We start from the raw sequence: 27,338 nt of genomic DNA on the forward strand, positions 1-27,338 counted from the left end.
GACAGAATCAAATGTTGGGAGGGTTCTCCCTCAAAGGCTTCAACAATGACTTGTACAATTCTCTCGACCCGCCGTTATTAAAGTAGAAGCTGTTTACATCCCGCGGTCTCGTGGTAGAGGCGTGGAAAGAGGCGGAGACTCACAATAAACTCACTCCAGATTGGCGAAGGTACTTCCTATAGATTCCATGACTCAGCTATGACTCACAGCGCCTCAGACCAATCGCTGAAGATGGGTTGCAAATGGCAATAGCTGTTTCAGGAAGTGACGGTGAAAGCAGTAGCCTTGTTTCGCGAGAAGTGGAGGTAATACATTTCCTATCTCATGGCTCGATAAGTCCATTATTTTTACAGTCTATGGCTCTCAGGCAGCTCTCCACCGTGGCCAAAACAACAGCAGCATCCTTTAAATGTTCAGTCAGGTTGTTATGGGACATATACTTCTTTTCATCTTGGAATGGTTACTAAACCGAAACTCTGTGCTGCGTTGCTGCCAGTATCATATTAAGACGTAGATTGTTGTGCTTCGTAGCGGCTCAGATAAGAACGAGCAGTTAAAATGCTGTTGGCAAAGCGAGAAAAAGTTCTGCTGAACTTCACAGCAATAGATTCTAGTTCAGAGACCTGATGGATCAGAGTGATGTGTTCAACGCTCCAAAAAAAGGGCATCTATTAGCAGTGAAATACGGATTTGCCTTCGATTTTGAGAAAACTTGAGCTGCAGTGCTGACTGTCATGAAAATAAAACATGTTGGCCACATTCATCCTGTCATCACACCGAAATGCCTCTGGAAAGAAGTGGCTTCATTTTCCCTTCACTTTCGAAGCACTCATTAAAGTTAATGAACTGTTAGAATGTAAGATCTAGCAATCTTGCAATCACACTTTTAGAAATCTATTAGTTAAAGCACATTCATTCTATTTTTTCTTTTACTGAAAAATATTTTGTTGTGGAAATAAGGCGGATCCAAATATGGACGGATCCAAACAAATATTTTGTAATTTACCAAAAAAAAAAAGAAGCATGAATTTCTGGGTAAAAGCAACTTGTATATGAGATACAGTCGCTGTGCTTAATGCTGTAATCATTAGATAAAATTAATTTGTTAATTTTAGTACAATGAAAGACATTAAAACTTCAATTCAAGATTGCGAAAGATTCAATTTAATTCATACTCATAAAAGATTTTAAAAATTGTTCTGGTACAGTCTTGGGATATATTGCAATATGTATTGTATCGTGAGGCATGTATCAGGATACGTATCGTATTGTCAGACTCTTGCCAATACACAACCATGGTGCACAGACTCAATTTCATACACACACACACCTGCAGGTTCCCTGTCTACATAAACTTTACAGATACACATGCACACACAAATACAGTAGCTTAAATTAAAAATTTTTGGCAGGCCTTTATATTGGCTGACTCTAAATTGTCAACAAGCATGGTATAAACAGTCTGGACAATAGAACGAGTCATATGAAACGCAGTTGTACCATGTAAAGAGAAAATTTGATATTTGATCTATTCTTTAAGCTTTTAGATGTATCTATTTTTGCTAGACCTATGGAGAAAACATGCATTTTTGTTTTTTCTTGAACATCAGCCCACACTGGAGTAGAGCGTGACAATGTAACACACAGTGACTAGCATGTGCACAGACCGCTGTGTGCCCTGTCTGAGGAAGAAAAAAGCGGACAGAAGTCAGGCCAGCTGTGGAGTGGTTTAATTTTGTTTTAGATTACCATATATCTTCCAATAGTAGCTCCGGTAGTTATTACAGAAATTTGGCATCATAGCATATATTACAGACGGTTGTCTATTGGAGGCTGGCGTCTACCATTCACACACAGAAGGGTGATGACTGATGGGTTCAATTTGCGGTGAAACTGTCACGAAATCCAGACAACACCAGATGAATGTTTCAGGATTTGCTGAAATAAGAAGAGGTAAGGTAATATTGTCAAAAGGAAAAGCAGGTAACGTAACAGAGAAATAATGCCGTTGATGGTGGCCCACACCAGTACGGCTATCTCACAAAATCGTTTATCAGTCTAAAATTTTCTAAAGACTCACACAACTTTCCACCTTTGCTCCTTTATACATGTTAACAAAAGTTTTTCTTATTCTTCACTACCTTTATTTGTACATCCTACAGACCTCCCGTTGATCCTTTTCTAGCCCCCTGCTTTAGATATTCTCTGATGTGTTTAGGATCCACTCAAAAATATCAGACAAATTTCTCTCCAGAATGTTCTTTAGCGTATGCCACTGCACAAAGTTTAAAAGCTAAATCAAATGTCCATTTCTTGGCCATCGCTACGCTAGCTTAAAATAGAAACCATTACCATAGACACCCCATTCCCCTGACTCTGGGAAGATGGGCGGATCTTAAAGGACTCTAGCTACTTTTAGAGGCCAGCATCTAATAGAACAAGCACAAGCTAAACATTGTGTTTATTGGAGATCGGTGTCTATTGGAGACCAGCCACTATTGGAAGATATACGATAATTAATTACAGGTTATGATTAATTAATTGAACAAGAATATAATTACGCAACAGCACTAGTTTTGTGTACTTCTAAATGTTGCTGAGTTTTTTTTTTTTTTTAAATGGACTTCTTAAAAAATAGTACACAATTCAAATTCATACCAACTCATATTTTTGTGTCCAATAGATATCATACGAGAACAAATGAAGTTTCAAGAATATTTGCACTGGAATGAACCAACTGGATCAAAGACTTCAATGCTTCTCTTAGCTTCATCTTTCACTCACTTGTATTCAACAAACACAATGTGTAAATCAAAAAGAAAGAACCAAGACCCACTTGCAGCTCTGTTCTCATCCGTGTCCCCACCAAATCAATCTACAGTAAAGCAACACGGGAAAATAATATTGGACAATTGGACAGGCCTGCTCACATGACCACTCAGCTAACAGTCTGATTGGCTGATAAGAGTATTCCCAAATTACAGCAAATAACTGATAACTGAATTTCATCTGCAGGTTTCTCACACCAGACCAGAGGAGATCAGTTTCAGGCTCCAGGAGACCATTCCAGTGGGCGTTCTTCAGCCAGCAGCAGTGTCTGTATATGAATATTATGAGCGTAAGTACAAGCTGCATCTGTTCTCATCAGGGTAAAGATAAGTATAGTTTAAAGTGAAGATGAAAGTTAATAGTATTAATATACTTTTTCTTTTTCCAGAAACTCCTTGTGTTAAGTTTTACCATCCAGAGAGGGAGGCAGGACAGCTGAAGCAGTTGTGCAGAGGTGACGTGTGCAAATGTGCAGAAGGTAACCAAGTTACATTTGTGTGCCAAAGGACTTCCACTGATGACTGAGGGAAGAATGAAACAAGCCAATTAGCATCAAACACGAGCATAGATCTGCATCCTGCTCTTATCTGAGAACACATCTATAAAAGAAATACTCTGCTCATCAAGAAAAAGTCCCAAAACAAAATGGGACATGTTATAGGTTCAGCAAGGTGGACCCAGGGAGTGCACCCACCAGACAGGTTTATTAAGAGAGATTGAAAGTTGACAGGTTGCCGCCACTTGCCAGAAGACTCTGAAAGGTGTATGAACCAAACATAATACAGTATTAAAACCACCAGGTCAACCGTTTTAGTTGCAGTAAAATTTACATTGACATTAGCTTTTTTTCACACAATGTGTTCATAATGTTTTCTTGTTTTTAGAGAACTGCAGCATGCAGAGGAAGGGTCAAATCAACAATGATGAGCGAACAACTAAAATCTGTGAGAGCACAGAGACCAGTAAAATTGAGTATGGTAAGAGCTGCTCTACATTTAGAACTGTTTGAGTGTACACGCACAATCTAAAGATGACATCTGCCTCTGTCTCCTTACAGCGTACAAAGTTCTGGTGGAAGAAGTTGACTATAAACAGTCTAAAGACACCTATACGATGCGGGTGCAGGATTCAATCAAAGAAGGTTGGTATTTTTCTGCAGTTGTTTCCTCTCTGACACCAACAAGGCAGCTTTCAGCACGGTTATACCGATTGAAGTTCTCTTAGACATAGGTTATGTTTGGGTCATAACACTATCCCGCTAAACAAAGGGTGGGCTTGGTCCAGCATTCACAGCACTTTATCACAAAACAATACTCCAAAGTTTCTTTGACAAGTTTATTTGACTCCTTTTCATCCAATGAATTCAACTCACTACCACGTGATGACAAGTTTACAGCTCTTTTTTCCCTCTTTTTAACAGATTGTTCAAGGTCAGATGACATGACTACCATCAATGAATGTTACATTGATTTTTTTTGTCAAAAATCCACACACAGAGATGCACATCCCTCTGCTCAAGCATAGTCTTTTTTATGAACAAACTGGCCAAGAGAAAAATCCAATAACAGAACATCCCTTGGATTCAGGTCCCGAGTGCTGTTCTTTTAAACGAGCACTTCAGGTGTAAAAATCAATTGTAATGATGGTGGCAGAGCACCCAAAAAGGCTATATGCTCTACTGCTTTTTGGCCCATAAGCTAAAATCTCAATGAGTAATCTGTAGAGGAGTTGTGCTCCTCTTGCTCATAAACGTGAAGCTGGAAGGAGTTGAGGACTGACCAGGCTCCCATCTCTCAAGTGGTAGAGAGATGCAGGGACCATTTTAAAGAGATGGGGTTTTAGAGCACAAACCTTGCATGGAGACAAGCCCAAACACCTCAAGCCAGTTCAGCTCAGTTCCTTTACAAGTTCAGATTCCTTTCTTCTCAGCAAAATGACATCCCAATCCTTAATGCAGTGTTTTTCAACCAGTGTGCCGTAAGAGATGGTCTGTTGTGCCGTGGGAAATTACCCATTTTTACATTTCTAAAACATTTACCATCACTATGGTATCAGCTGGGCTGCACGGTGGCGCAGTGGTTAGCGCTCTCGCCTCACAGCGAGAAGGCCCCGGTTCGAATCCCGACTGGGACCTTTCTGTGTGGAGTTTGCATGTTCTCCCCGTGCATGCGTGGGTTTTCACCGGGGACTCCGGCTTCCTCCCACCGTCCAAAAACATGCTTCATAGGTTAATTGGTGACTCTAAATTGCCCCTAGGTGTGGATGTGAGAGTGAATGTGTGTGTGATTGAGGCCCTGCGACGGACTGGCGACCTGTCCAGGGTGTACCCCGCCTTCGCCCTTCAGTAGCCGGGATAGGCTCCGGCACCCCCGTGACCCCGACAGGGAAGAAGCGGTCAGGAAGATGGATGGATGGTATCAGCTCTGTGTTCATCCAAATGGCCCTGATTTAACACTGGATAGTTTGAAATATGCAAGATCATAAAAGACATTTTTCTTTGATTTTATAAATAACACTTTAATTAGAATGACTGTACCGAAATCTGGCCGCTAAACTAACCGCAAGCTCTGTTTTAATAAAAAGTCCCATCCCCTTCAACTGTCTCCGTCAACCATTGTTGGAGGCTTGATGTCATCAATCTGACCAATCAGAAGTGGTTAATGTCCGTACTTTCTTGTTCTAATTCGGCTCATAAAGTTTCTCAGTTCCAACAAAAATGACAGCTAAAGCTCGTGCTTAGCGGTGCAGCTTCCTGCAGGATCCGGTGTCAGACAGTTTAAAAAGTGAACAAAAGAATGAAGCTAAGAAACTTGAGTATGCCCGGAATCTGCGTGAGTTTATGTACTACATCCCCCATGATGCATTGGGTTACAGAGTGTTTCTCAAATGGTGGGGGGTGCGATGCAATGGCAGGAGGGGGTGCAGGACAAACCCGGGATCATGCCATTTCTGTTAGTGATGGTCCTTCGAACAACTGTCAGTGACCGTGATATCCACACAGAGAGGGAATATTCAATTCAATCTCAAGAATTGCAATGGAGAAATATTTAACAGAGATGAAATTAAATGGAGAGAAAGAAAGAGTGTGCACTGAGGGGGTGGCGGCGGCTTACATGTCGAGCAGGGCAAGAACCAAATAGAGAGAAAGAGAACAACACAAAACAAAGAAAATAAGAGACATAAAAGAAGAACAAACTGGAACCATTTGACTTTTCTTGATAGTATGAAGGAACAGAATCTGCAGGAAATAATTCTACATAGGTACAAATATTCTCTCTTAATATAAATTTATACCCCCACATCCAACCTGTCCAGACACCTGAGAACCAGGGCTGGGAATCACTGGGTACCTCACGATACGATACGCGATACATGGCTCACGATATCGATAATATCGCGATACTGCAATAATTGGTAAAATGCTCTTTAATAACTAGCATTATATAGAAGAACATGTTTTTGGGGAAAATATATCCCCATTTATCTTTTTTAGCTTAAACACAATCATAATAAACAACTTTTCTTATTTTGTGCAACAAATTATTGACACTTTTGTGCAACATTGCTGAAATCAGTAATTCTGTCTTTGACAAGCATTGGCAACTACTGAATTGGAATTATCTGTCAGATTCAATGTTAACAATAGTAAACGTGATCAGCAGTGCCACTACTTAGGGCAGAATTGTTGTAACCAACAGAACAAAAATTAAATAATTAAAGTTGTGACAGCTATCTACCTCCAAAAGAACATCACACCAAAGGATGATGAATGTTTTACAGACCTATTTTTTGTGCACTTTTCCCTCACTTGAAAAGGGCTGACCATCCAAAAATGAAGGCTGATTTACTCAGACTGTCACTTGAGATTATTTTTCCAATCTTTGTTTATTGTCCATTTGGTCAGTCAGCAGTCAATAGGTAAAAACCTTAAAACACAAATAACAATGGTAAAAATTTTAAGTGCTTCAATTAATTAGCGACCTCCCTAATTTGACAGTAAATTCATATACTTTATTTTAATTACTTTTAAATTTAAGTTCATACATCAAATACTGCTTTTTTATTTAGGAATTATTTCAAATTTACATTAGCAACAAGTAATAACATTTTTTAAAAACGTTACATTATAAATTTATCAAAGTTACACCGTACACCAGCAGGTTAAACATTGAAGTGCATGAAAACGAAAATCCCGACGGTACCTGAAGTACACACAAACAACTGCGAAGCGCGCGCCTAGTTCCCACAACAAACAACAAGTAAGCAATCACAGTCGTTCTAGCGCTCAGACAAAATCCCTTCTTACCATCTGGTTCTCCTACAGATGGATGATAAATGCTGACAGGTAGACATGCTTCACATACGCGCTAAAGAACCTGTATCTCACCGGTGCTTCTCCCGAATGAGGGCGTGCATCGGTATTAAAAGTCCGACGCAGCGCACTCATCTGCTCAATAGTTCTGCCGCGCGACTCAGACGCTCAGCGCCACAGACTCTTCAAATAAAAATATAATATCGATACTTGGTGAGAACCCATCGAGAATTGATCGCAGGACTAAATATCGCGATAAATCGCAATATGGATATTTTGGCACACCCCTACTGAGAACTAAGAGAATCTTCTCTAAAACCGATCAGATCATCACTGAAAGAAGAAACCAGATTACATCCTTAAAGCTGAGACTCTTTTGTCTTTCTTAATGTTGTTGAAATTAAAAGTCCTTATTTATTGGTTTTGCACAATTGAATTTGTATTTTGGGTTGTGGGTGCAGAGTTTTGTGGTTTTCACGTCAAATGTGTTTAAAGGGAAAAAAGCTAAAAATGTATAGAGTTAAAAACTGAACGGTTAATAGTTAGTTCTTTTTTCATTAATTTTGTACATACTATCTGGAAGAGATAAATAACAGAATATACATAATTTACACTTTATATGAACTTACAATATTGATGTTGTGCATAATCTTATATAAACGTTGGTAGCACTTTATAATAAGATTCCTTAACAAGCTTTTTTAACACATTAATAAGCATTATTAACATTCTTATAAAGTGTTTGTAAGACATTTATTGGTGTAATAAGCCTAACAAGGCTTTTTAAATTCCTAAGTTAACACATTTACAAGCATTATTAATGTGTTAATATGATGCTTATTGTTACATTTATTACCATCGTATACATGGAACAAATAAGTGTTAACAAGCTTAATAAGAATCATTAACAAAACTTGTTAACACATTAGTAAGCCTTATTTATGTGTACAGTTCTTGTAAGACATTTAATATCATTATAGATGTCTCACACTGACTTATGTGTTAATAAGCTTAATAAGAACCCTTAATAAACTAAAGGATTAATTTACTGCATTAATAATGTGTTAAATGATAGCAAAGTATTTATTAGCATTATAGGTGTCTTGCAAATACCTGATAGTGTTAATGAGAATATTGACTACTCAGTCAGACCATTGTCTACTAAGATCATATCAGTAAACTGGTAGTGAGCTAAATAAATGTGTTAATAAACCTTGTTAACCATTTATTGATTGTTTTGCAGCACCTTATCTAAAGTGTGATCAAATCCATAAACTCTGTTAGCCAGATAGTTTTTTTTTTTTTTTGAAGCAGCCTTCCAAGGACACCGTGAGGGTGTTTAATCCACGCGATTGTTTTGTGTGTGTCTAATCTCGCGCGCCTGGGTGTGTGTGGGTGTTGATTATTTTCGTCATTACATTCTGTTTAGACACGAAAACATGATCGCAATTGTCAATCGCGGCGTTTTATTGTGAAATATTGGTTATATTTTGAAAATAAACCGGATTTTCTCATGTATGTTGATGTAACTTCCTGCCAAAATTGACCCGGATCACTCGCGCCTCGCGCACAAAATAGACCAGACGTCGAGACGATCCGCTGCACGGCGCGGGAGGACCGGGCCGCTCCACGCCTGGAGTGGACCACGCCAGGTTAACATGGGCGCCGAATGAAAGCTTCCTCCGCTCCGTGTCGAGTGTGAACCCGCCGTCAGAATAGCTGTGTTTGAGATCATGCAGGCGGATGCGGCGCTGCGCAGAAGATCGCCTGGATTGCAGTGCATGTTGGGTATTTTGGACTCTTACGTTACCTGTCAATCATCATGAAAATATAGCGGGAAAGCGCCCACACAGGCGGTGCTGCTGCAAATCTGGCGCCGCACTGACTTCAAGCCGTCTATTGACTACAAAACAATGCATTGTGGGTAACGGTTTTCTGATAGTTCTTGTACTTCGACTTGATTCTGATCAGAAATAACGCGCTAAATAAAGGAAATCTGTGCATTTTGTAACTCTTACTGGAAAATAGTGAATCACTGATGTAAAAATGAGGAATATTTTGGTGGTTTTATGTGTTATTGTTGCCTTTAAAAGTTTGTTTTTTGAAAAGTTGTTTGTAAACATCTGTTTAGAGTCTCAGAGTTCAGAAAGTTTTTCTCACTTGTTGAAAATGTTATTTAAAACTTGAAAGTGATTTTACAAAATCTTTAAACATTTGCAGATATTTTTATTGTTACAGAATGTTTATAAATATTTCTGTATCAATTGTATATAAAAAAGTATCATTTTACAAGTTTTATGTTTTGTGCTCGTTTATGGTAAACGTTCAATAAATGGTTAATAGAGTTTATTAACACATTTATTAAGCTTATTACCAGTTTACTAATGTGGATTTGATCACACTTTAGATAAGGTGCTGCAAAACAGTCAATAAATGGTTAACAAAGTTTATTAATACATTTATAACGCTTACTACTAGTTTACTAATGTGGATTTGATCACACTTTAGATAAGGTGCTGCAAAACAATTAATAAATGGTTAACAAGGTTTATTAACACATTTATTAAGCTTACTACCGGTTTACTAATATGATCTTTGTAGACAATGGTCTGAGTGAGTAGTCAATATTCTCATTAACACTATCAGGTATTTGCAAGACACCCATAATGCTAATAAATATTTTACTTGCATTTAACACATTATTAATGCAGTAAATGAATCCTTTAGTTTATTAAAGGTTCCAATTAAGCTTATTAACACATAAGTCAGTGTGAGACATAATGCTATTAAATGTCTTACAAGAACTGTACACATTAATAAGGCTTACTAATCTGTTAACAAGTTTTGTTAATGATTCTTATTAGGCTTGTTAACACTTATTTGTTCCACGTATACGATGGTAATAAATGTAACAATAAGCATCATATTAACACATTAATAATGCTTGTAAATGTGTTAACTTAGGAATTTAATAAGCCTTGTTAGGCTTATTACACCAATGAATGTCTTACAAACACTTTATAAGAATGTTAATAATGCTTATTAATGTGTTAACAAAGCTTGTTAAGGAATCTTATTATAAAGTGTTACCTAAAAGGGTATAATGAATTAAATATTAATGTAGTAGTATGTTTTTTATTTCATTTTCAAAGCACACAAAAGGAGTTTTACAATAATCTTGGTTTTAAAAAAAGTAAATAAAGTGAAATAAAGCAAAAAACAACCTAAAAAGACTTTTGAAAGAGCTGCTGTTTTCAGAGAGCTAATGCAAAAGAACTGAATCTCTGAGAAGAGCCAGAATTCCCATCACTATTGTGGAGGGAAACAAGGAAAGATCGTTGTTTTTACTTTGTCAGAAAGATTTGGAAGGATTCTTAAAGACAAAAAAACAAACCAAACCAAAAAAAAAAAGAAACATTCATAAAAACTAATTAGTTAGATTTTTTTTTTTAGGCATTCTTTAATGATAATAAATGTAGACTGTTTTGAAGAGATATACACTTAACTTGAGCAAATTGACTAATGATAAAGATATTTGCAGCAGAAAGTTGTGTGGGGGGTGGGGTAGGGAAGTGAATTGAGATTGAGAAACACTGGGTTAAAATGACAGCGGCTCTGCACTGCAATGTTACTTGCTGATTATTTAAATAATCCTATATTGATGACCAAGATCTGTATAGCACGTACAACCTAAGCATCAGGCTGTTGGACTAGAGCAGGGGTATTCAAGTCCAGGCCTCGAGGGCCGGTGTCCTACATGTTTTCCAACCAACCTTCCATTGAAGCTCCTTATTGGCTAAACATACCTGATCCTGGAAATTAGCAGCCAATAAGGAGCTTCAATGGAAGGTTGGTTGGAAGACATGTAGGACACCGGCCCTCGAGGCCTGAACTTGAATACCCCTGGACTAGAGGTTCGTCTCAGGGAGGAAAGGTGAATGTAATGGAAACATAAGAAAAATTTTAACTGGGATTTGAAACAGAAACACAGACTGGAGACCTTTCTGTGTGGAGTTTGCATGTTCTCCCTGTGACAGACTGGCGACCTGTCCAGGGTAAACCCTGCCTTCGCCCATTAGTAGCTGGGTTAGGCTCCGGAACCCCCGCGACCCCAAAAGGGAAAAAGCGGCCAAGAAAATGAGTGAATGAATTTAATTGAGAGTCAGTGCTGTTGCTGGAGACAGGGTGGATATAATCACAGATTGGAGTTCTACAGACAATGCAGGCAGCTAAATTCTGGACCAGCTTTAGCTTGTTGAGAGTTTTGTTTGGGAGATCGGAAAGGACTGAATTACAGCAGTCAAGGAGAGAAGTGACCAACCTGTTAACCAAGATAGAAGCTGCATCGACAGTGAGAGAAGGCCAGAGATGATTAATTTTGCAAAAATGGAAGTTGGCATAATGTTATTAATGTCTGAATGAAACTCATGACTACAAACACTATTTTATAAGTTAATCTCATATTTCATGTGTCTATCACTTGGAAACTGAATGCTAAAGCAATCAAACTTTGACCCCTTCAGAGTGATTAATTCTAAGCAAAAGAGGGAAGGCAATCTTTTTCTGGTTGGGAACCATGGCTACAAACTTGGAGTTGCTGATTTTCATTAATGGCTTCTCCATGCCTAGCACATCAGCACAAAGCAGAGAGGGTATTCCTATATTCTCAAAAACATACCTGTCCTTCCTTTGGCTTTGAATCAATAGCAAGGGGTATGTCTTGTGGTATCACACTACATCCAAGTTGGAGTTTCCGTTTGGTTACATAAACAACAGTCTCTGGTATTTACCAGGTCTTGTATCAAAAACTGCTAGAGCCACCCTTCTTAAGGACCCAGCTATAGACTGTATCCAGGTCAAACACATTTGGGCTGGATCTTATAACTCCACAGTTGGCACCTAAATTTGCTATGGTTTTTGCCTGAAATTCAAATCAAACATTTGTTACACCGTAACCCCCCATCCCACCCCACACACATTTTTTCCATTGTTTGTTGTTACAGGAAGTACAGATGTTGGCCCCATGGGAAAACTGCGGATTTTTTTCAGTTATCCCCATTGTAGAGAAGCTTTGAATCTGGTGAAAGGCAAGACATACCTGATCATGGGATCATCCGGAGACATCTACAGGGATGAAAAACAGCAAATGTAAGTCTGGTTTATACATGTCATTGTCAACTACTATCTCCATAGAACTCACATGACTTTAACTCACCTGTGGTTATCAATTTATAATGTTCTACTGAGGTTTAAGCATTCATCCACTTTCTCTTGGCTTTCAGATATGAGTACGGCCTTGGAGAGAGAACTTGGATTGAGTATTGGCCAACAGCTGAGGAATGTCAAGGGGATGAACACAGAGACACATGTCTGGGCTTAGATGAGATGCTGGAACAGTACAGAGTGTTTGCATGTCAGCAATAAAGAAAAAAAAACTTCTTTGTGTGTTTGTTATTTTGTGTTAAAAATTTTTGCAGGATAAAATGTACTAACCTGTGCTGTTTGGGATATTGCTCTTCTTTTATTTAAAAAAAAAAATTCAAAGGATATGGTTGCAAGGTTGATAACAGATTGACTTAAAATACAAATTACGAGAAAAATAGTATGGGGGCCCAAGCCGGCTCTCGTGCCTGTCTCACACTCGAATAAATACAGAAAGTTGTGACAGGAATGGAATCAGATGTAAAATATTTGCCAAACCAAAAATGCGAATTAGGGCTGTCGATGGAAATTGGACAACTGTTGGATAAAAGAGGAGACAAGGAAGGTGCATCCATAGGAAGAGAGAGAAGAGGAAAGTCATGAGTATTGGACTGAGAGTAGGGACTTTGAAGGTTGGAACTGTGACAGGAAAATGTAGAGTTAGTTTACATGATACAGAGGAGGAAGGTAGACATATCGTGTGCCCAGGGGACCAGGTGGAAAGGTAGCAAGGCTAAAAGTTTAGGAGTAGTTTATATTTGTTGTTTTTCTGTGTTTAGTTTTTTTTCCAATACAATCAATTGATTATTTTATTCCTGTGTTGTGTCTTTTGTCCACACCCTCTCAGTGTGCATAGCCTCAAAGTAGCATAACAGGTTCAAGTTGTTAAATATGTATGAACTGTATCTATTGCCCGTTTGGGTGGGGGGTCTTGCATCTAGTGAAAGTCCATTTTCAACAAGGTCCGTCCTAAAATCAAACAGCAGAAATATTTTTACTGTCAAAACTGAACGTAACGTCTTTTGTGGCCTAAACACCAACCTGCACATCTGCCATCAACACTGCAGTTCACAAAAAAAGAAACAAGATGTCTTTTATTCACCGACTGCAGGTTTGTGAAATTCCCATTTTACTGTAACCGCACAAAGTCCTACCAGAACTCCATATTGACATCAGGACAACTTTTGACAGCACTGTCTCATGTTTGCTTGTCAATCCAAGACCACATGAAGGTCACAGACAGGAATGTGAAGTGCCATTTCTGCATCCTCCAAAGCTTTGACATCACTGTGAATCTGCAAACAAAGACTAATTAGTGTTAAAAAATGTAAATGTTTTTATGTCATAAATATAGGAAAATAACTGGATTTCTTTATCTTAAAATTGAGTCTGGCATCTGGACTTCTTCCTTCATGAAAGATTTGAAGTCCAGATGCCAAGACTCAATTTTAGGATGCCACCTGGATAAATGAGAACTTGACCCAACATGGAGCTTTCATGAGAAGTCAAACTTCGCTCATACAGTCAACTGCTGGTGGTTAGAACAAAGATTAACTATTTTTGCAAGAGTAACATCTTTGCCCCGTTTTGAATTCCCCCTTTTTAAGAATAGCTTATTCTCAGATCAGCAACAACACCTTTTTATGCACAACACACACTTAATACATCCACACACTTAGCATTTCTCACCTCAATATTGTATGTCTTTTCTTCTCATTTATCTATTCTAGTTATTAGTTAAAGTTATATTCTGTGTCCCACATGTTCATTGCTTTCCATGCTTTTACGTCCAGTATTTCTGCTTGTTTAACCTCATGTAATTCAATAAATATTAAAAAAGACGTCGTTGTTCAGAGATAATTTCCCTTCTTTGTGGTAAAGTCCCTTCAAAGGGTAAAGAAACTCACGCTAAAATTGAGAGACTGATTAATTCATTACTGTATTGATTAGAAGTAGCAGCTAGTCATTGATGAGTAATATTTTCCTTCATTACAAAGGTGGTGCCCCGAGGATAATTTTATTAAATTTCAGTTTAATAAATTTATATTTTTCAACCAACTTTGGGATTGAATACTTTATATTCACCCACCTTGTACGCTACACCTCTAGTAACTTTGCTTCTGTGGCTGTGGCTCCCTCCATCTGTGCAAAGGCGGTTTAAACATGGCAACCTGAGATTCCAGCTCCATATCTCTGAGTCCTATGATGGCCATGGAACACAAGACAGAAAAAATAAAAAAATTATTGGACTATAGTTTATAGTTTTTTTTCTTTTCAAGGTGTTTAATCAGAACAATAAAAGTGACATGTTTTTGAGTGAAACAAGATTTAAACTGCTAATTTAAAGAAAAAAATCCACTGAAGTATTCTGAAATAACTTTTTACTGCTTATATTTATAGACTAATAAAAAATTGCATATTCAGCTTTTAACATGCTTCATGATTTACCTTTGAATTTTATGAGAAACTGTCTTTTTCTTTGAGGCTTTTGTTCATTGGCAAGACTTCAAACTTTATTATTTATTTGTGTAGCGCTTTCCATTCAGCTAGAAGCAAAAAACGCTTTACATAAAAGCAAATAGAGTACCTTCTGAAATGAAATTGTATAAAACAGAAAACATAAGACAATCAAACAAACTTAGCACCTCCACCCTCACCAAATCCCTTCCTCGTATACATCATCCACAATTTTTATCTTCAGGAGAGTGGATTCATAACTACACATTGTGAAATGTTCATGTTGATTATATTTTTCTGGTGACGTTATATCAGCAGTTTAGAAGAGGTCAAAAAAGTCAGTGAGCATGGCGTCCGAATTGCTTTTAAAATTCAGGGCACTACATAGTTCCACACAGGGCTGTAACGAGTATCCGGTGCTTGAATACTTGTGATCTTCTCCCGAAAACTCAAGTACAAATATTCGTGACATCCAAGATCGCTGATTAACAATAAAATCCTTTCAGATTCCTGTTCTTTTTTCAGTCACTAATTTTTTAAGTTTTTGTGTTGATATCGTTTGTCGTCGTTATACTTGCTCTGCTCTGACCAACACTAGTCCCAGATGGCAAAATGAAAACAAGTTTTTTTGAAATGGTTCAGCATGGCCCCACCTTTGGTGGCGCTTGTTTACATAACAAAAGCCTCGATTCACACCTGATTAAGGATAATGGCTAAAAGCCTTTGAGCCAACTGGCTGCCGTGCGGGTTTTATAGGTAGAAAAGCCAAATGGCTGCTCTGTGGGACTTCTAGTGCTAAAGGCCCGATCCAAATACTCATCTTCTCCCTCTCCCTTCGCCCTCCCCCTTCGTTTATCCCTCCATGCTTGCTCTAAAAAAGGTGGAGGATGAAAAAAAAGTGTCTAATATTTCTGACGTGACTTCCATTCAATTATGTCATCAACATCGCAGTCCGCTGCATTAGCGTGGAGTTTCCAGCGGTTGAATATCCAAAACAACAGCGTTTTTATAACTTTAAAAAGGACATACTACAACATAAAGTCATTACTTACATTTAAATGTAAACATCTGCGGTTCAGAGTGCACCAAAGGGAAGAAAAGAGCTTCTTTGCGCGACGCGGTTTACTCTCGCAAAGCAGACTTTAGACCCCTCTGTTTGGAGTGTGAAACTAAAATATAATTCCGTACACTACTTTGACTTCAACTGCCACTTCAAATCAAGGGGAAGGGCTAAGGGAAAGGGAGAAGGGGAGTATTCGGACCAGGCCTCTCCCTCATGTGCGCAAACGGCAACGAGCTTTGCAAGCACGCTTTGCGGTTTTATGATCTCTACGTAAATGTCATTGATCTGACATGTGTGACTTGAAGAAAAAAAGTATGTAAAAAGAGGATTTGGGGCACAACTTGATAAATAAAAACGAGCAGCTGGTGGAAGCAACAACAAACAGAAAGTGAAACTCTTTTTCCCTAGGTTATTGGGAGAGTTGTGTTATAAAACTAACTGGTGAAGATGAAATCCGTGAATTAAGACTACAGATGTTAAACTCCTCACTTTCTCCACTATTCTCAGACAGACATTGACATTTTTAAATCCAGGATTATAGAATGAAAACTAAGATCTGATTGCTATCATGTGGGTCTGAGGAGCTGCATGTTTCAGCGCAGCAGACGCAGCATGGAGGAGATTTACAAGGTCTCCAGAGAATCTGGACGTAGAGCAGGTGAAAAAAAAAAAAAAAGCAGCATCATGATTGCACTGAGACTAGGAGAAGTGCAATGTGGAAAGAGAAGACTGTATGTATTCTGTTCCATTTAATGGCAATGTTCAGAAAGAGGCACAGTAGAGGAGTGGAATAAAAAGTCACATTCTATGAGGGTCTTGACCATGTGGCCAAAAAAATAATAATAATGGATCTCTGATAGAGTTTGGGGGCCGGTCCAAATGCGGAGGAGGACCGGTTTCGGCCCACGGGCCATAGTTTGGGAACCCCTGGTGTAGGTGAAGCTTCCAGTTTTCAAAATAAGACTAGCAAGAGCTTATTCCGTTCAGAAACTGAGACTGAAGTTCCGCTCAATGACCTTTAACACCGGAGCTTTATTTCCAGTGTTTACATTCTTATAGTTATGGTAACTTTTCAACAGTTCATGCAATTAACAAAACTCCAGCTTATTCTGAAGCGGAGAAACGTAGCCTCGTGCTGCTGAAGGGTGGATGTAATCAACGTGAATCAGTTGATTGTGCTGCGTAAAAAAAAAAAGCTTTTTTGGCTCTGCACCAAATTTTGAGTTTTGTTTTTTACCTTTATTTTACCAGGTGGAAAAACCCATTGAGATCAGGATCTCTTTTACCGTCTTTAGTTCATGTCCTTATGTAATGCTTAGAACGTAAAATGTTAAAGAACTTTGAGGATAGAAAACTGAGGAGAACATTTTGAGGTTTTGTTGTTAAATGATCAAAAGCAACAATATTTTTTTAAGCTTTTTATGTGGTTTATATTAATGCTGAAAAAAAATTTAAAATGACAACATTTCTTTCTATCTAAATCTTTGTGGGTTTATTTTTAAAATCCGTTTTGTTGATCTTGATCTACTTTTCTAAATAAAGGTTTAAATTTTGGAGATTTACTACAAATATTTCAATTTTCACACATCCAGTAAAAAGACAGACACAGAAACAAACATATTGAAAACTAAGTATTGTGGTTCGATTCGTGAATCGTTGAGCTTCATTTCTTAATTGATCCGGATGCCACCTAAACAACGATCCACAGTCCAATCTCACACTATATAGATTTCAGTAGCTAGAGATTATGGTGGGAATTCTGACAATGCCTTAGTGTTTTTTTAATTTCCCATCAGTTTTGTCCAAAGCTGTCTATCTTACAATTTTTTTTTTTGGTAAACATAATTATTCAAGTGTCTCGATGTCATAGTTAATTATTTGTACATTTGGACAGATGTTAAGGCATTTCAGTGTGGTATTTTAGAAATTGTGTGATTTATCTTTAATGTGTCTTTGTGTTAGTTTTAGTGTGTTTGTGTGTTTGTGTTTGGGGAAAGGGGTCTTGTATCTGGTAAACATCCATTTTCAACATGCAAAGATCACTCCTAAAATCGACTGAAAACAGTAGAAATCCGTTTACTGGAAAACAAAACTTATTTTGTGGCCTAAACACCAACCTGCACATCAATCATTGCTCATTGAAGTTCCCCCCCCAAAAAAAGTTTTTTTTATCCACAGACTGTTTGCAGGTTTGTGAAATTCCCATCTTACGGTAACTGCACAAAGTCCTGCCAGAACTCTGTATTGACGTCAGGAAAACTTTTGGTAGCGCTGTCTTATGTTTGCTCGTCAATCCAAAACAACATCAAGGTCAAGCTTCAGGACTTTCCCTCCAAGGAAACAGCAAGAACTAAGACCCTGCAGATCCACTGCAGAGACAACTTTCCATTATTTTGACAACCAATCAAAATCTTGAAAGTTTGGTTAAAATGTATTGATTTTGGGATGTTTGACTTTTTCCTCACAATGATAACGTTTATTTGAATTTCTCAACTGTTTTCTGTAAACCACGTGTTACCTAGTTCATGTCCTTCTTTGTACTTATGCACTTTGGGGAAGAACAAGATTGCTACATAGTGAAAAGGGGATGGAAGGGCAGACAGGCATATAAAAAGAGGTGCTGTAGAGTTCTGTTGCACACAGTCAACAGAGCAAGGTGAGGATGAGGAGGGCTCTTCAACTGCTGCTGGCCACTCTGGCCTTGGTGTCTCTCATTGATGCCGGACCACTGTAAGTAACCCCCCTGACCACTACTTGTGAATTCTTGCATAGCACAGTGCATGTTTGCAAATGTTTCAGATTTTATTTAGTTCTTATCAACCTATTTTTGCTTCTTTTCTGTGTCTTTATATAAACACAAACATGAAAAATTCATAATCACAACACTCCCATTTGCTATCACACAAGATTACCCAGGATCCAACATGATTGTTGGCAATCAAAGAGGAATTTACAGAATCGGTTGTACATAATGGTGTACAAATGCTATTTAGTGCACTAAAATAAAAAACTTGGGAAAATATATAATTGTAACTTCAGCAGAGTGTGAAATGTAGGAGTGTTGTTGCTGCCAGAATTATGAATTGTGCCAGAATTGTGCTTTAAATTATGACATATTTTACAATATTTTACAATTTAGCTTGTTTTGTTTTGCTCTGTTAACAGTAACTTGTTCTCCACAAACACACATAGGACTAGGGTTTGTTTACTTAAGGACAAGCTTTTATAGATTATTTGCTGGATCTTATTCAAGATGATCATGGAGTATAAAGTCCAGTGATTAGCTGCAGCCAAGAGCAAAAACCCCAAATCTGCTGCCCCCACCTCTCACCCAAGGGAAAAGTGAATTAGAAAACATTCGTATGCAAATATCCAAGGAGTGATGGAACACTGACAAGTAGAGAAATAAACATAGTAATGAGTAACATCTGTCTCACAGGAACCTGATGTCTGCTCCAAACCTGCTGCGAGTGGGAACAGCAGAAAACATCTTTGTGGAATGTCAGGACTGTACAGGGGTGGACCAAGTTGTCACAATTTCTGTAAAAAACCATCCAACAAAGACTAAAACATTGGCAACCACACAAGTAACCCTCACCAATGCTAAAAACTTCCAAGACTTTGGACAGATCACTGTAAGTACACACATACATGGTTGTATTCATGACTGCAAAGTCTGCACACACAGATCTCACCCCCTCCAAACTGACTTTCAGATCCCTCCTGGAGACTTCAGCAAGGATCCTACTGCAAAACAGTATGTATACTTGGAAGCTGCGTTCCCAGGCCGAACACTGGAGAAGGTTGTCATGGTGTCTTTCCAGTCTGGGTACATTTTTATCCAAACCGACAAAACGCTGTACACCCCCAACAGCAAAGGTAAACACCCACACCCCCCACATGCTCAATTCACTCAGTGGCCATATTGTGAAGTACCTTCTAGAGTCGAGTAACCAACCAAACTCATTCACACACACTTTCACATAAACATTAATAGAAAGGTATGCAAATTTCACAAGCGGGGTGGGCGGGTGGTTGTCTGCAGTGTGATGTGGGGCCTTCCACTTGACACTCCTCTGAGGCAATCATGGGCTGCCTTGACTGGTCGGGCTGTCGCTGTTGTTGCCTGACAGCTCTCGCAGGAGCGCTGCTGAGGCTGGGGTTGTCCGTGTTCTTGTGGTGTGCAGGTCTGGTCCTCGCCCTCAAACTCTGGGTCTCTCCTAATTTTCAACAGTGGGAACCTGGTCATGTCATGTTTTCATAGCTCTTCGAGGACCCCCACTTCTCTTGGGCAGGGGTGGGTGGCCCCTGCCTTGCCCTCTCCTGGGCTTCCCACAGGATGGGCTGGAGGTTGTCTGCAGTGTGGGTTGGGTCTCCCTTGGGGGTTGCGGTGGTTGAGCTATTATTTTAGCTGGGCTGGAGCTTGTACTCTCTGTGCTCCTGTACCTTGCTGCCCTCTGGTGTTGGGGGCCCCTCTGACTGTCCTCCTGACCCTGGTCTTGGTAGCGGACATGATTGCCCAGCAGACGGATTTCCTGTACCTGCTTTACAGCGTAGGTGTCGGGTATACAAATATAAAAAATGCAAAAGGGGTTTATACAAATATACACCTTTTGTTTTAGAAGATTCATAACCCCATAACAGTAAAATCTGTTTATTCAGTAGGCCTTCAGCTCTCATCATTTTGTTAAGCTCTTTGGCAGGACAAACAAAAAAAAATACACTAACATCCACACATATGGATATAAAACATTTGCAAACATAACTCTTTCCTCACACATGATCAGATTAATGTTTACACAAACATGTGCATATGCATCCACACAAACCTGCTCAAAAATTGAAAATAGCTATACATGCACAAATATTGACATTAATTCATGAACATGCTAAAGCACTCAGACACACTAATTTATCAAACTCTATTGACAATCCTATTTAAATGGTTAAAAGTGTTATGCGTGTGTATACTCTATGTATTTGTAAAAATATGTCAATTTATGATTGGAGAAAATTATAATAATTTGTATTTACTAATTTGTTTATTAATGTTAAATGCAAGAATATTTAATTTTTTTATGTATTTTTGTTTTTATTGTCAATTTCTTTGTTTTCACTGCTTGAAATAAACCAAAAAGCCATTAGTTGGAGAAACGTTCACCAGCAGAAACATTTACAGATATGCAACAACATTCAGACACGAGCATCTACATTCACACCCACTTTTCCATAAACGTTCACACATGATAAAATATGACTCAGACAGCAGATGAAAAAACTGTGTGTTTTTAGTGTATTACAGAATGTTTGGTTTGACCCCTCGCATGGAGCCAGTAGAGAGAGTTAATGATGCCCAGACTGACACCTCCATCTCCATAGAGATTGTGGTATTCTGTTTAATTCTTCTATGTTTTCAAAATGAACATTGAACAATGAAGGAACCATCAGAAACACCAAATGTCTGACTACAGACCCCTGAAGGGATCGTCCTACCATTGGAGCCCGTCTCTCTGAAGTCAGGCATGCATTCTGGTGACTACCAGCTGAATGAGATTGTCAGGTGAGATCTTCTTTAATGTGCTTACACAATTACTTTTGACAGAACTGGTGGATGCAGAGTCACAGCAAATGGATACCAGTGTACAGATACTAAGAAAAACATAAAAATATATTTTGCCTGCAGCTAAGGTTGACTAAAAACACTTGGAGTAGGATCAGTTTGAGGAAAATAGTTGGAGTAGGATCAGTTTGAGGACAGAAGAGAGGAGATGAAAGAACTGGGAGATTTAGCACAAGGAGAAGGTAGAGAAGACAAAAGTCAAACAAAAGGCATGTGATGTCTTATATGTTGGATTGGACAGAAAGGGGGGAAGAGGTAGATTCGGCAATCCTTTGAAAAAATGAGACAGGTACTCTCAATGGAACCTTTCCTGGTTAATTAAAGGCTAAACAATCTGTACAGGTGAGGTGGAGGAACACAGACGGAATGATGTCCAGCAAGTGAGGATGATTAAGGACAAAAATTGAATTTTGTTGAGAGGGTTCATAAGTGTAATAAAGACATAAAAGGAGAATCTTGAAGATCTGATAAATGAGAAAAAAAAGTAAGAAAGCACAAAGTAAAAGGATGAAAAAAATGTAAAGGATAAAGTGAGAAAGGCACTCCATCTATCTATTTTCTTCTTATCTGAGTCTGGGTTATATGGGCAGTTTAAAAATATAGTTTCCTCTTCCTGGCCACTTTCTCTAGGAATTCTGAAGAAAATTGAAGGTGTTCAAAAGCTGGGACACAGTCTTTCCAGTGTGTCCCGGGTCTTTCTTGGGGTCTCTTACCGGTGGGACATGAACCTCCCCATGGAGAAATTCATTTTAGAAAAAGGCAGAGCTACTGATGTAGAGGTTCCCTTTTGGAGTGACAAGAAAAAAAACAGAATCAGGAATTAGTTATTCAGATAGACATCTCTTTTAAAAGGCTATGCTGAAAAACAGTCTGGACAAATGTTGAGAGGGGACAGTAATTATGTTGTTAAAAGAATGCTGAAATTGGCGTGACAAAGCAAGAGGATAAACAAAGAAGACATTTCGGGAGGGAGGTTGGTGTGTGAGGATGCAGAAGAAGGGGTTAAATGGAAACATGTCTTTTACAGAGCTCTGCTGTAGCTTATGTGCTTTAAGACATAATTTTAGTGGAGAACAGTTTTCTTTTCTGGAAAAGTCTAATCCATTTCATACTGTGTGTCCTTTCAGTCCTGGACTTTGGAAAATTGTGGTAAAGTTCCAGAGCAACCCACAGGAGAGCTTCTCTGCAAATTTTGAGGTCAAAGAATATGGTAATGGGTTTTTTTAATAGACATTTGTGCTAACATTTTTCTTGAAGAACTAAAACCTAACCTAAATAATCTTTTTCAAAGTGCTCCCCAGCTTTGAGGTTAAGCTCTCTTCCCTGAGACCTTTCTTCTACGTAGACAGTGAGACTTTGGAAATTAACATTAAAGCCAGGTGGGTGAATCTTGTTTGCAAGAACGTGTGGCATTAAAGTCCTATTTCCATGGTAACTACTGTTTGATTTGCAGGTATCTCTTTGGTCAAGAAGTGAATGGGAATGCCTATGTAGTGTTTGGTATCATCGACCAAGGCCAGAAGAAGAGCTTTCCTGACTCTCTATCTCGAGTGCCGGTGAGAACAATTGTCCATTTTTTCCTTTCTGTCATGATGATCCTGTTGCAAACTTTCAGATAGTCAGAACTTTATGTGTCTTTGGGTCCTTAGATTGAGAATGGAGAAGGAAATGTTGTGTTGAAGAGGGAACACATCACAAAAACCTTTCCAGATATCAATCAGCTTGTGGGCTCCTCCATCTTTGTTTCTGTTAGCGTGCTGACAGACAGTGGTAAGATGAAGACAACCCATCCTCATGTCAATCATGCTGCTTCAAAAAGGGGCTCAAATGACTTCATTGTGCAATTCTTTGAAATGTTTGACAGGCAGTGAGATGGTGGAGGCAGAGCTCAGAGGCATCCAAGTCGTCACATCTCCTTACACCATCACATTTAAAAAAACTCCAAAATATTTTAAACCTGGAATGTCCTTTGATGTGGCGGTAAGACATTGACCCAGTCTTTTGTCTGTAAAGTTTTTGCACTGACTTTTTAAAAAATGGCAAAAGAGAAAAGTTCACCTTGACCTGATGATATAACCTTTCTATTACTGGATGGCAGGTCGAAGTTTTAAATCCAGATGAAAGTCCAGCAGAAAACATCCCAGTGGTTGTAACACCTGGTCCTGTAAGAGGCTTTACTGCAGCCAACGGCATGGCGAGGCTGACCATCAATACAGCAACACAGGATGATGGACAACAAATCATTGTAAGACCAAACCTCCATATAAGGGAATACAATGGAAAAGCTGCTGCAATCGTCACATCTTTTTTAGTTCATTTTGGTTCAAGAAAGTCTATTTTAGTTCATTGTAAATTATTTCAACCAAATTCTTTTCTGCTCAGTCTATTTATCTGCAGTTGAGCAACCATGTATTAATTTCAATTCAGTTTATTTCATAAAAATCAGATCAAAATGAGAGTTCATTTCAGTTCAAACACTGATCTGTTTTATTACATTTTTTTCAGTTCATTTTAAACTGCTTTGTTTCTATTTATTTTAATTAAAAAAATTAATTTAGAAATTAAAAGTTTTCATTTAAATCACTGCGGTTTATTGTGGCCATCATTCATCCATTTTGTAGCCCTGCCTAAATCCTTTTGAAGTCATGGCATTGCTAGAGCCTATCTCAGCTACAGTTGGGTGGAAACAGAGTATACCTTGAGCAAGTTGCCAATTCAGCACAGGGCCGCATAACCACACACACTCACACCTTGAGTCAATTTGTATTCACTAATTCACCACTGAGTCATGTGTTTGGACTGTGGGAGGTAGCCAGAGTACATGTGGGAAAAAAACAGAATTTGAACCAGGACCTTCTCAGAGTACAAATAAATTGTTTGCAAATAATAAGTGAAGTACAGTTTGTGATATTTTATATCTTTGTAAAACCCCCAAAAGGAGCAAGCAGAAGGGCAATGGTTGAAAGAAAAACTTAACTTAATTTAGGAATAAGAAAAAACCTCTATCAGAACCGAACTCAGCAAAGGTGACAAAGAATAGGAGAATTTATTAACAGTTTATGAATTTAGTTTTATCCAATCTGAACATAGTTAATTAAAATTTTATACGATATAAATGAGTTTAAATACATCGTTTACTTTATTAAAAAAAAGATGAGTTCACTCTATTTAAGTCAATGTAATGTTACGGTTTTGTATTAGTTACATTTCATTTCAGTAAATGAATAAATAAAAATCCTATTAAAAGACAACCTAAATATAATTTTAATCGTGACCCTTTTTAAAAAAATCTTTAGTTTATTACAAACCATTTATCTTGTACTTTTAGATTAAAGGTAACTCCTGAGATTAGCTGTGATCCTTAAAGTCCCCCAATGACAACTTGCTTTAATAATAATTAAAACAAAAAAAACAATTTCTCAGTAGTGTTCTAATTATGATTATGAAATTCTTAAAAATCCCACAACCTAAATGTCTTAAGAGCCATTTTTCATGTTGATCTGAAGCTTCTGTTTCAAAAATATACTCTAAGGGGGCATGGCTTTTGGTGATGAGCAGATTTGCCCTGCCCACTCAGAAATGCAAAAACGAAATGATTTCTTATTACAATATTAAAATAAAACAGGCAAAACATAAGAAAAATGCCACACATACAAGTTAAAAATTAAAATGAATAGATAAAACTGGCCTTGAAAATGCATTCTGAATATATAGTTACTATTAATAATAAATGTCTATAGTTAGAACCTGAAAGTGAATAGCCTAATTCATGAACAGACATTTTCCTTATTCTTGCATATTTTCTTATTTCTCTTTTTGAAACTTTTCTGCAAATAATATTGTACATTACTGGCAAATTTGGCGTTTCTGAGCAATTAAAAATCCCTGTTTATTATCAATAATGGCACGTTTACTCTGCTCAGATGTTTTCATTTTCATAAATAAGTCTACTCAACAATAACTTTTTACAGTGTCATTACTGACCCACTTTGAGTTTACAATTAACTAATCATGATCAGCATCCCTTGGGAGATCACTGTACATTCAGCTTCAGTTTAAAAGACCAATACTGACATTTCACTGATGGAATGATCTCTACTGTGATTTGAATTGGTTTTACCGAGTGAAATCAGTTAAACCCCTTATCCTTTTTACAGGCAAAGACTGATGATCCAAACATTTCACCTGAAAGACAAGCTGAAGCCACAATGGAAGCAAAGCAATACATTACCAACAGCAAGACTTACATCCATATTGGTAAGTAGGGCTGGGTTTCAAATAAGCTTAATAAGAATCATATTAATCTTTACATAGAAAATGGTCCCCGTTTCAAAAATCCATTCAATTTATTTTATGTAATTTAGTGAATTAAATTTCTAAAAAAAAAACAATTTTAGGATATAGTTTTTAGACTTAAAAAAACAAATCTATTTAATTTAAACTATAACACTATTTGAAAGCAGTTTTTTTTACTTGTAGGGATAAGAGTGAAAACATTTTAAAAATGTTAAATTTATGGTTAAATCGTCCATCCATCCATCCATCTGCTTCCGTTTCATCCGGGACCGGGTCACAGGGGCAGCAGTCTTAGCAAAGATGCCCAGACTTCCCTCTCCCCGGCCACTTCCTCCAGCTCCTCTGGGGGGACCCCCGAGGCATTCCCAGGCCAGCCGAGAGACATAGTCTTTCCAGCGTGTCCTGGGTCTTCCCCGGGGCCTCCGCCCAGTGTTACATGCCCGGAACACCTCACCAGGGAGGCATCCAGGAGGCTTCCGGACCAGATGCCCAAGCCACCTCAACTGGCTCCTCTTGATGCGGAGGAGAAGCAGCTGACTGAGCTCCTCACCCTATCTCTAAGGGAGCGCCAGCCACCCTCCGGAAAAAACTGATTTCAGCCGCTTGAAATATAACCTAACTTTAAATGTCTTGTATAGAATCACAATGATGCTTTGCTCCATAATTAACCTCCGTTGTAAATAAGAATGCTGTTCTTAATCTGTCCTGCCTGGATAAATAAAGGTTAAATAAAAGAAAATAAAAAAAAAAAACAAACATCCAAGAATATTAACATATGAGTCAGTTTTATTAAACAAGGCATTATACAATCTACTGCATGGCTTTAAGCACTCTTCCCACTCACAGGTGTAGATGCGTCTGAAGTCAAATTAGGTGATAACCTGAAGATCAACCTAAATCTTAACAAGCAGCCAAGTGGAAGCAAAGACATCACTTATCTGGTGAGAGATGTTGGCCTTGTATTCTAGGTCATAAACATGATTGACTCATTGTTTACTGAATTCTTGATTTTGATTCTATGTCTCTAGATCACAAGCAGAGGTCAACTGGTGAAATTTGGACGCCATAAAACAATAGGCCAAGTGTTGATCTCCCTCATAGTTCCCATTACCCAAGAGATGCTGCCATCTTTCCGGATCGTTGCCTTCTACCATCCCACCGATAATGAAGTGGTGTCAGACTCCGTTTGGGTGGATGTTAAAGATTCATGCATGGGCTCAGTAAGACATGTTCAACCAGCTGTTTATCCCCCTGTTCACGGCTAACATACAAAATAGTGCTGCTGCTCCTGTCTGCTTTGTATCTTCATATACTTCTGTGTGACATGAATTGCAGCTGACATTGGAGCAAGCAAGACCAGCGGCTTCCTACGAGCCCCGCTGGATGTTCAGTTTAAAGGTCTCTGGAGATCCAGGTGCCACTGTGGGACTGGTGGCTGTAGACAAAGGTGTTTACGTCCTAAACAGCAAACACCGGCTCACACAGAAAAAAGTAGGCAATTGTACCTTTAAAAACTCATCATTGTTTAATGATTAACAGTTGATTTTCTTCTCAACTTA

The 27,338-nt window shown here is 38.3% G+C and overlaps 2 protein-coding genes and 1 long non-coding RNA gene across 10 annotated transcripts in view; 2 read left to right on the plus strand and 1 right to left on the minus strand.

The window, feature by feature from the left end:
- LOC112137456 (complement C3) overlaps nucleotides 1–12,580 on the plus strand; it is a 217,125-nt gene extending 204,545 nt beyond the window's left edge. For all 4 annotated transcript variants that reach the window (XM_024259794.2, XM_036211616.1, XM_036211617.1 and 1 more), the window contains exons 39-44: nucleotides 3,016–3,118; nucleotides 3,218–3,307; nucleotides 3,714–3,806; nucleotides 3,887–3,970; nucleotides 12,145–12,289; nucleotides 12,424–12,580. In XM_024259794.2, coding sequence (XP_024115562.2) covers nucleotides 3,016–3,118; nucleotides 3,218–3,307; nucleotides 3,714–3,806; nucleotides 3,887–3,970; nucleotides 12,145–12,289; nucleotides 12,424–12,565 — 657 coding nt within the window. In that variant the 3' untranslated portion in view covers nucleotides 12,566–12,580. The remainder of the gene's footprint in view (nucleotides 1–3,015; nucleotides 3,119–3,217; nucleotides 3,308–3,713; nucleotides 3,807–3,886; nucleotides 3,971–12,144; nucleotides 12,290–12,423) is intronic.
- Nucleotides 12,581–13,138: 558 nt separating this feature from the next.
- LOC118598701 overlaps nucleotides 13,139–27,338 on the minus strand; it is a 36,457-nt gene continuing 22,257 nt past the window's right edge. The window contains exons 3-4 of the long non-coding RNA XR_004947801.1: nucleotides 14,433–14,543; nucleotides 13,139–13,638 (exon numbers count right to left, since the gene is read on the minus strand). This is a non-coding gene — a long non-coding RNA (uncharacterized LOC118598701). The remainder of the gene's footprint in view (nucleotides 13,639–14,432; nucleotides 14,544–27,338) is intronic.
- LOC112137453 (complement C3) overlaps nucleotides 18,231–27,338 on the plus strand; it is an 86,892-nt gene continuing 77,784 nt past the window's right edge. For 4 of the 5 annotated variants that reach the window (XM_036211624.1, XM_036211628.1, XM_036211630.1 and 1 more), the window contains exons 1-15: nucleotides 18,231–18,593; nucleotides 19,303–19,498; nucleotides 19,580–19,742; nucleotides 21,156–21,250; nucleotides 21,335–21,423; nucleotides 22,611–22,693; nucleotides 22,775–22,862; nucleotides 22,937–23,039; nucleotides 23,133–23,253; nucleotides 23,348–23,463; nucleotides 23,582–23,728; nucleotides 25,641–25,740; nucleotides 26,626–26,720; nucleotides 26,808–26,999; nucleotides 27,115–27,270. In XM_036211624.1, coding sequence (XP_036067517.1) covers nucleotides 18,526–18,593; nucleotides 19,303–19,498; nucleotides 19,580–19,742; nucleotides 21,156–21,250; nucleotides 21,335–21,423; nucleotides 22,611–22,693; nucleotides 22,775–22,862; nucleotides 22,937–23,039; nucleotides 23,133–23,253; nucleotides 23,348–23,463; nucleotides 23,582–23,728; nucleotides 25,641–25,740; nucleotides 26,626–26,720; nucleotides 26,808–26,999; nucleotides 27,115–27,270 — 1,812 coding nt within the window. In that variant the 5' untranslated portion in view covers nucleotides 18,231–18,525. The remainder of the gene's footprint in view (nucleotides 18,594–19,302; nucleotides 19,499–19,579; nucleotides 19,743–21,155; nucleotides 21,251–21,334; nucleotides 21,424–22,610; nucleotides 22,694–22,774; nucleotides 22,863–22,936; nucleotides 23,040–23,132; nucleotides 23,254–23,347; nucleotides 23,464–23,581; nucleotides 23,729–25,640; nucleotides 25,741–26,625; nucleotides 26,721–26,807; nucleotides 27,000–27,114; nucleotides 27,271–27,338) is intronic. The other variant, XM_036211632.1, reaches the window with a different exon arrangement.

The sequence above is a fragment of the Oryzias melastigma genome, linkage group LG1 (assembly GCF_002922805.2).
Source record: "Oryzias melastigma strain HK-1 linkage group LG1, ASM292280v2, whole genome shotgun sequence".
NCBI classification, from domain to species: domain Eukaryota; kingdom Metazoa; phylum Chordata; class Actinopteri; order Beloniformes; family Adrianichthyidae; genus Oryzias; species Oryzias melastigma.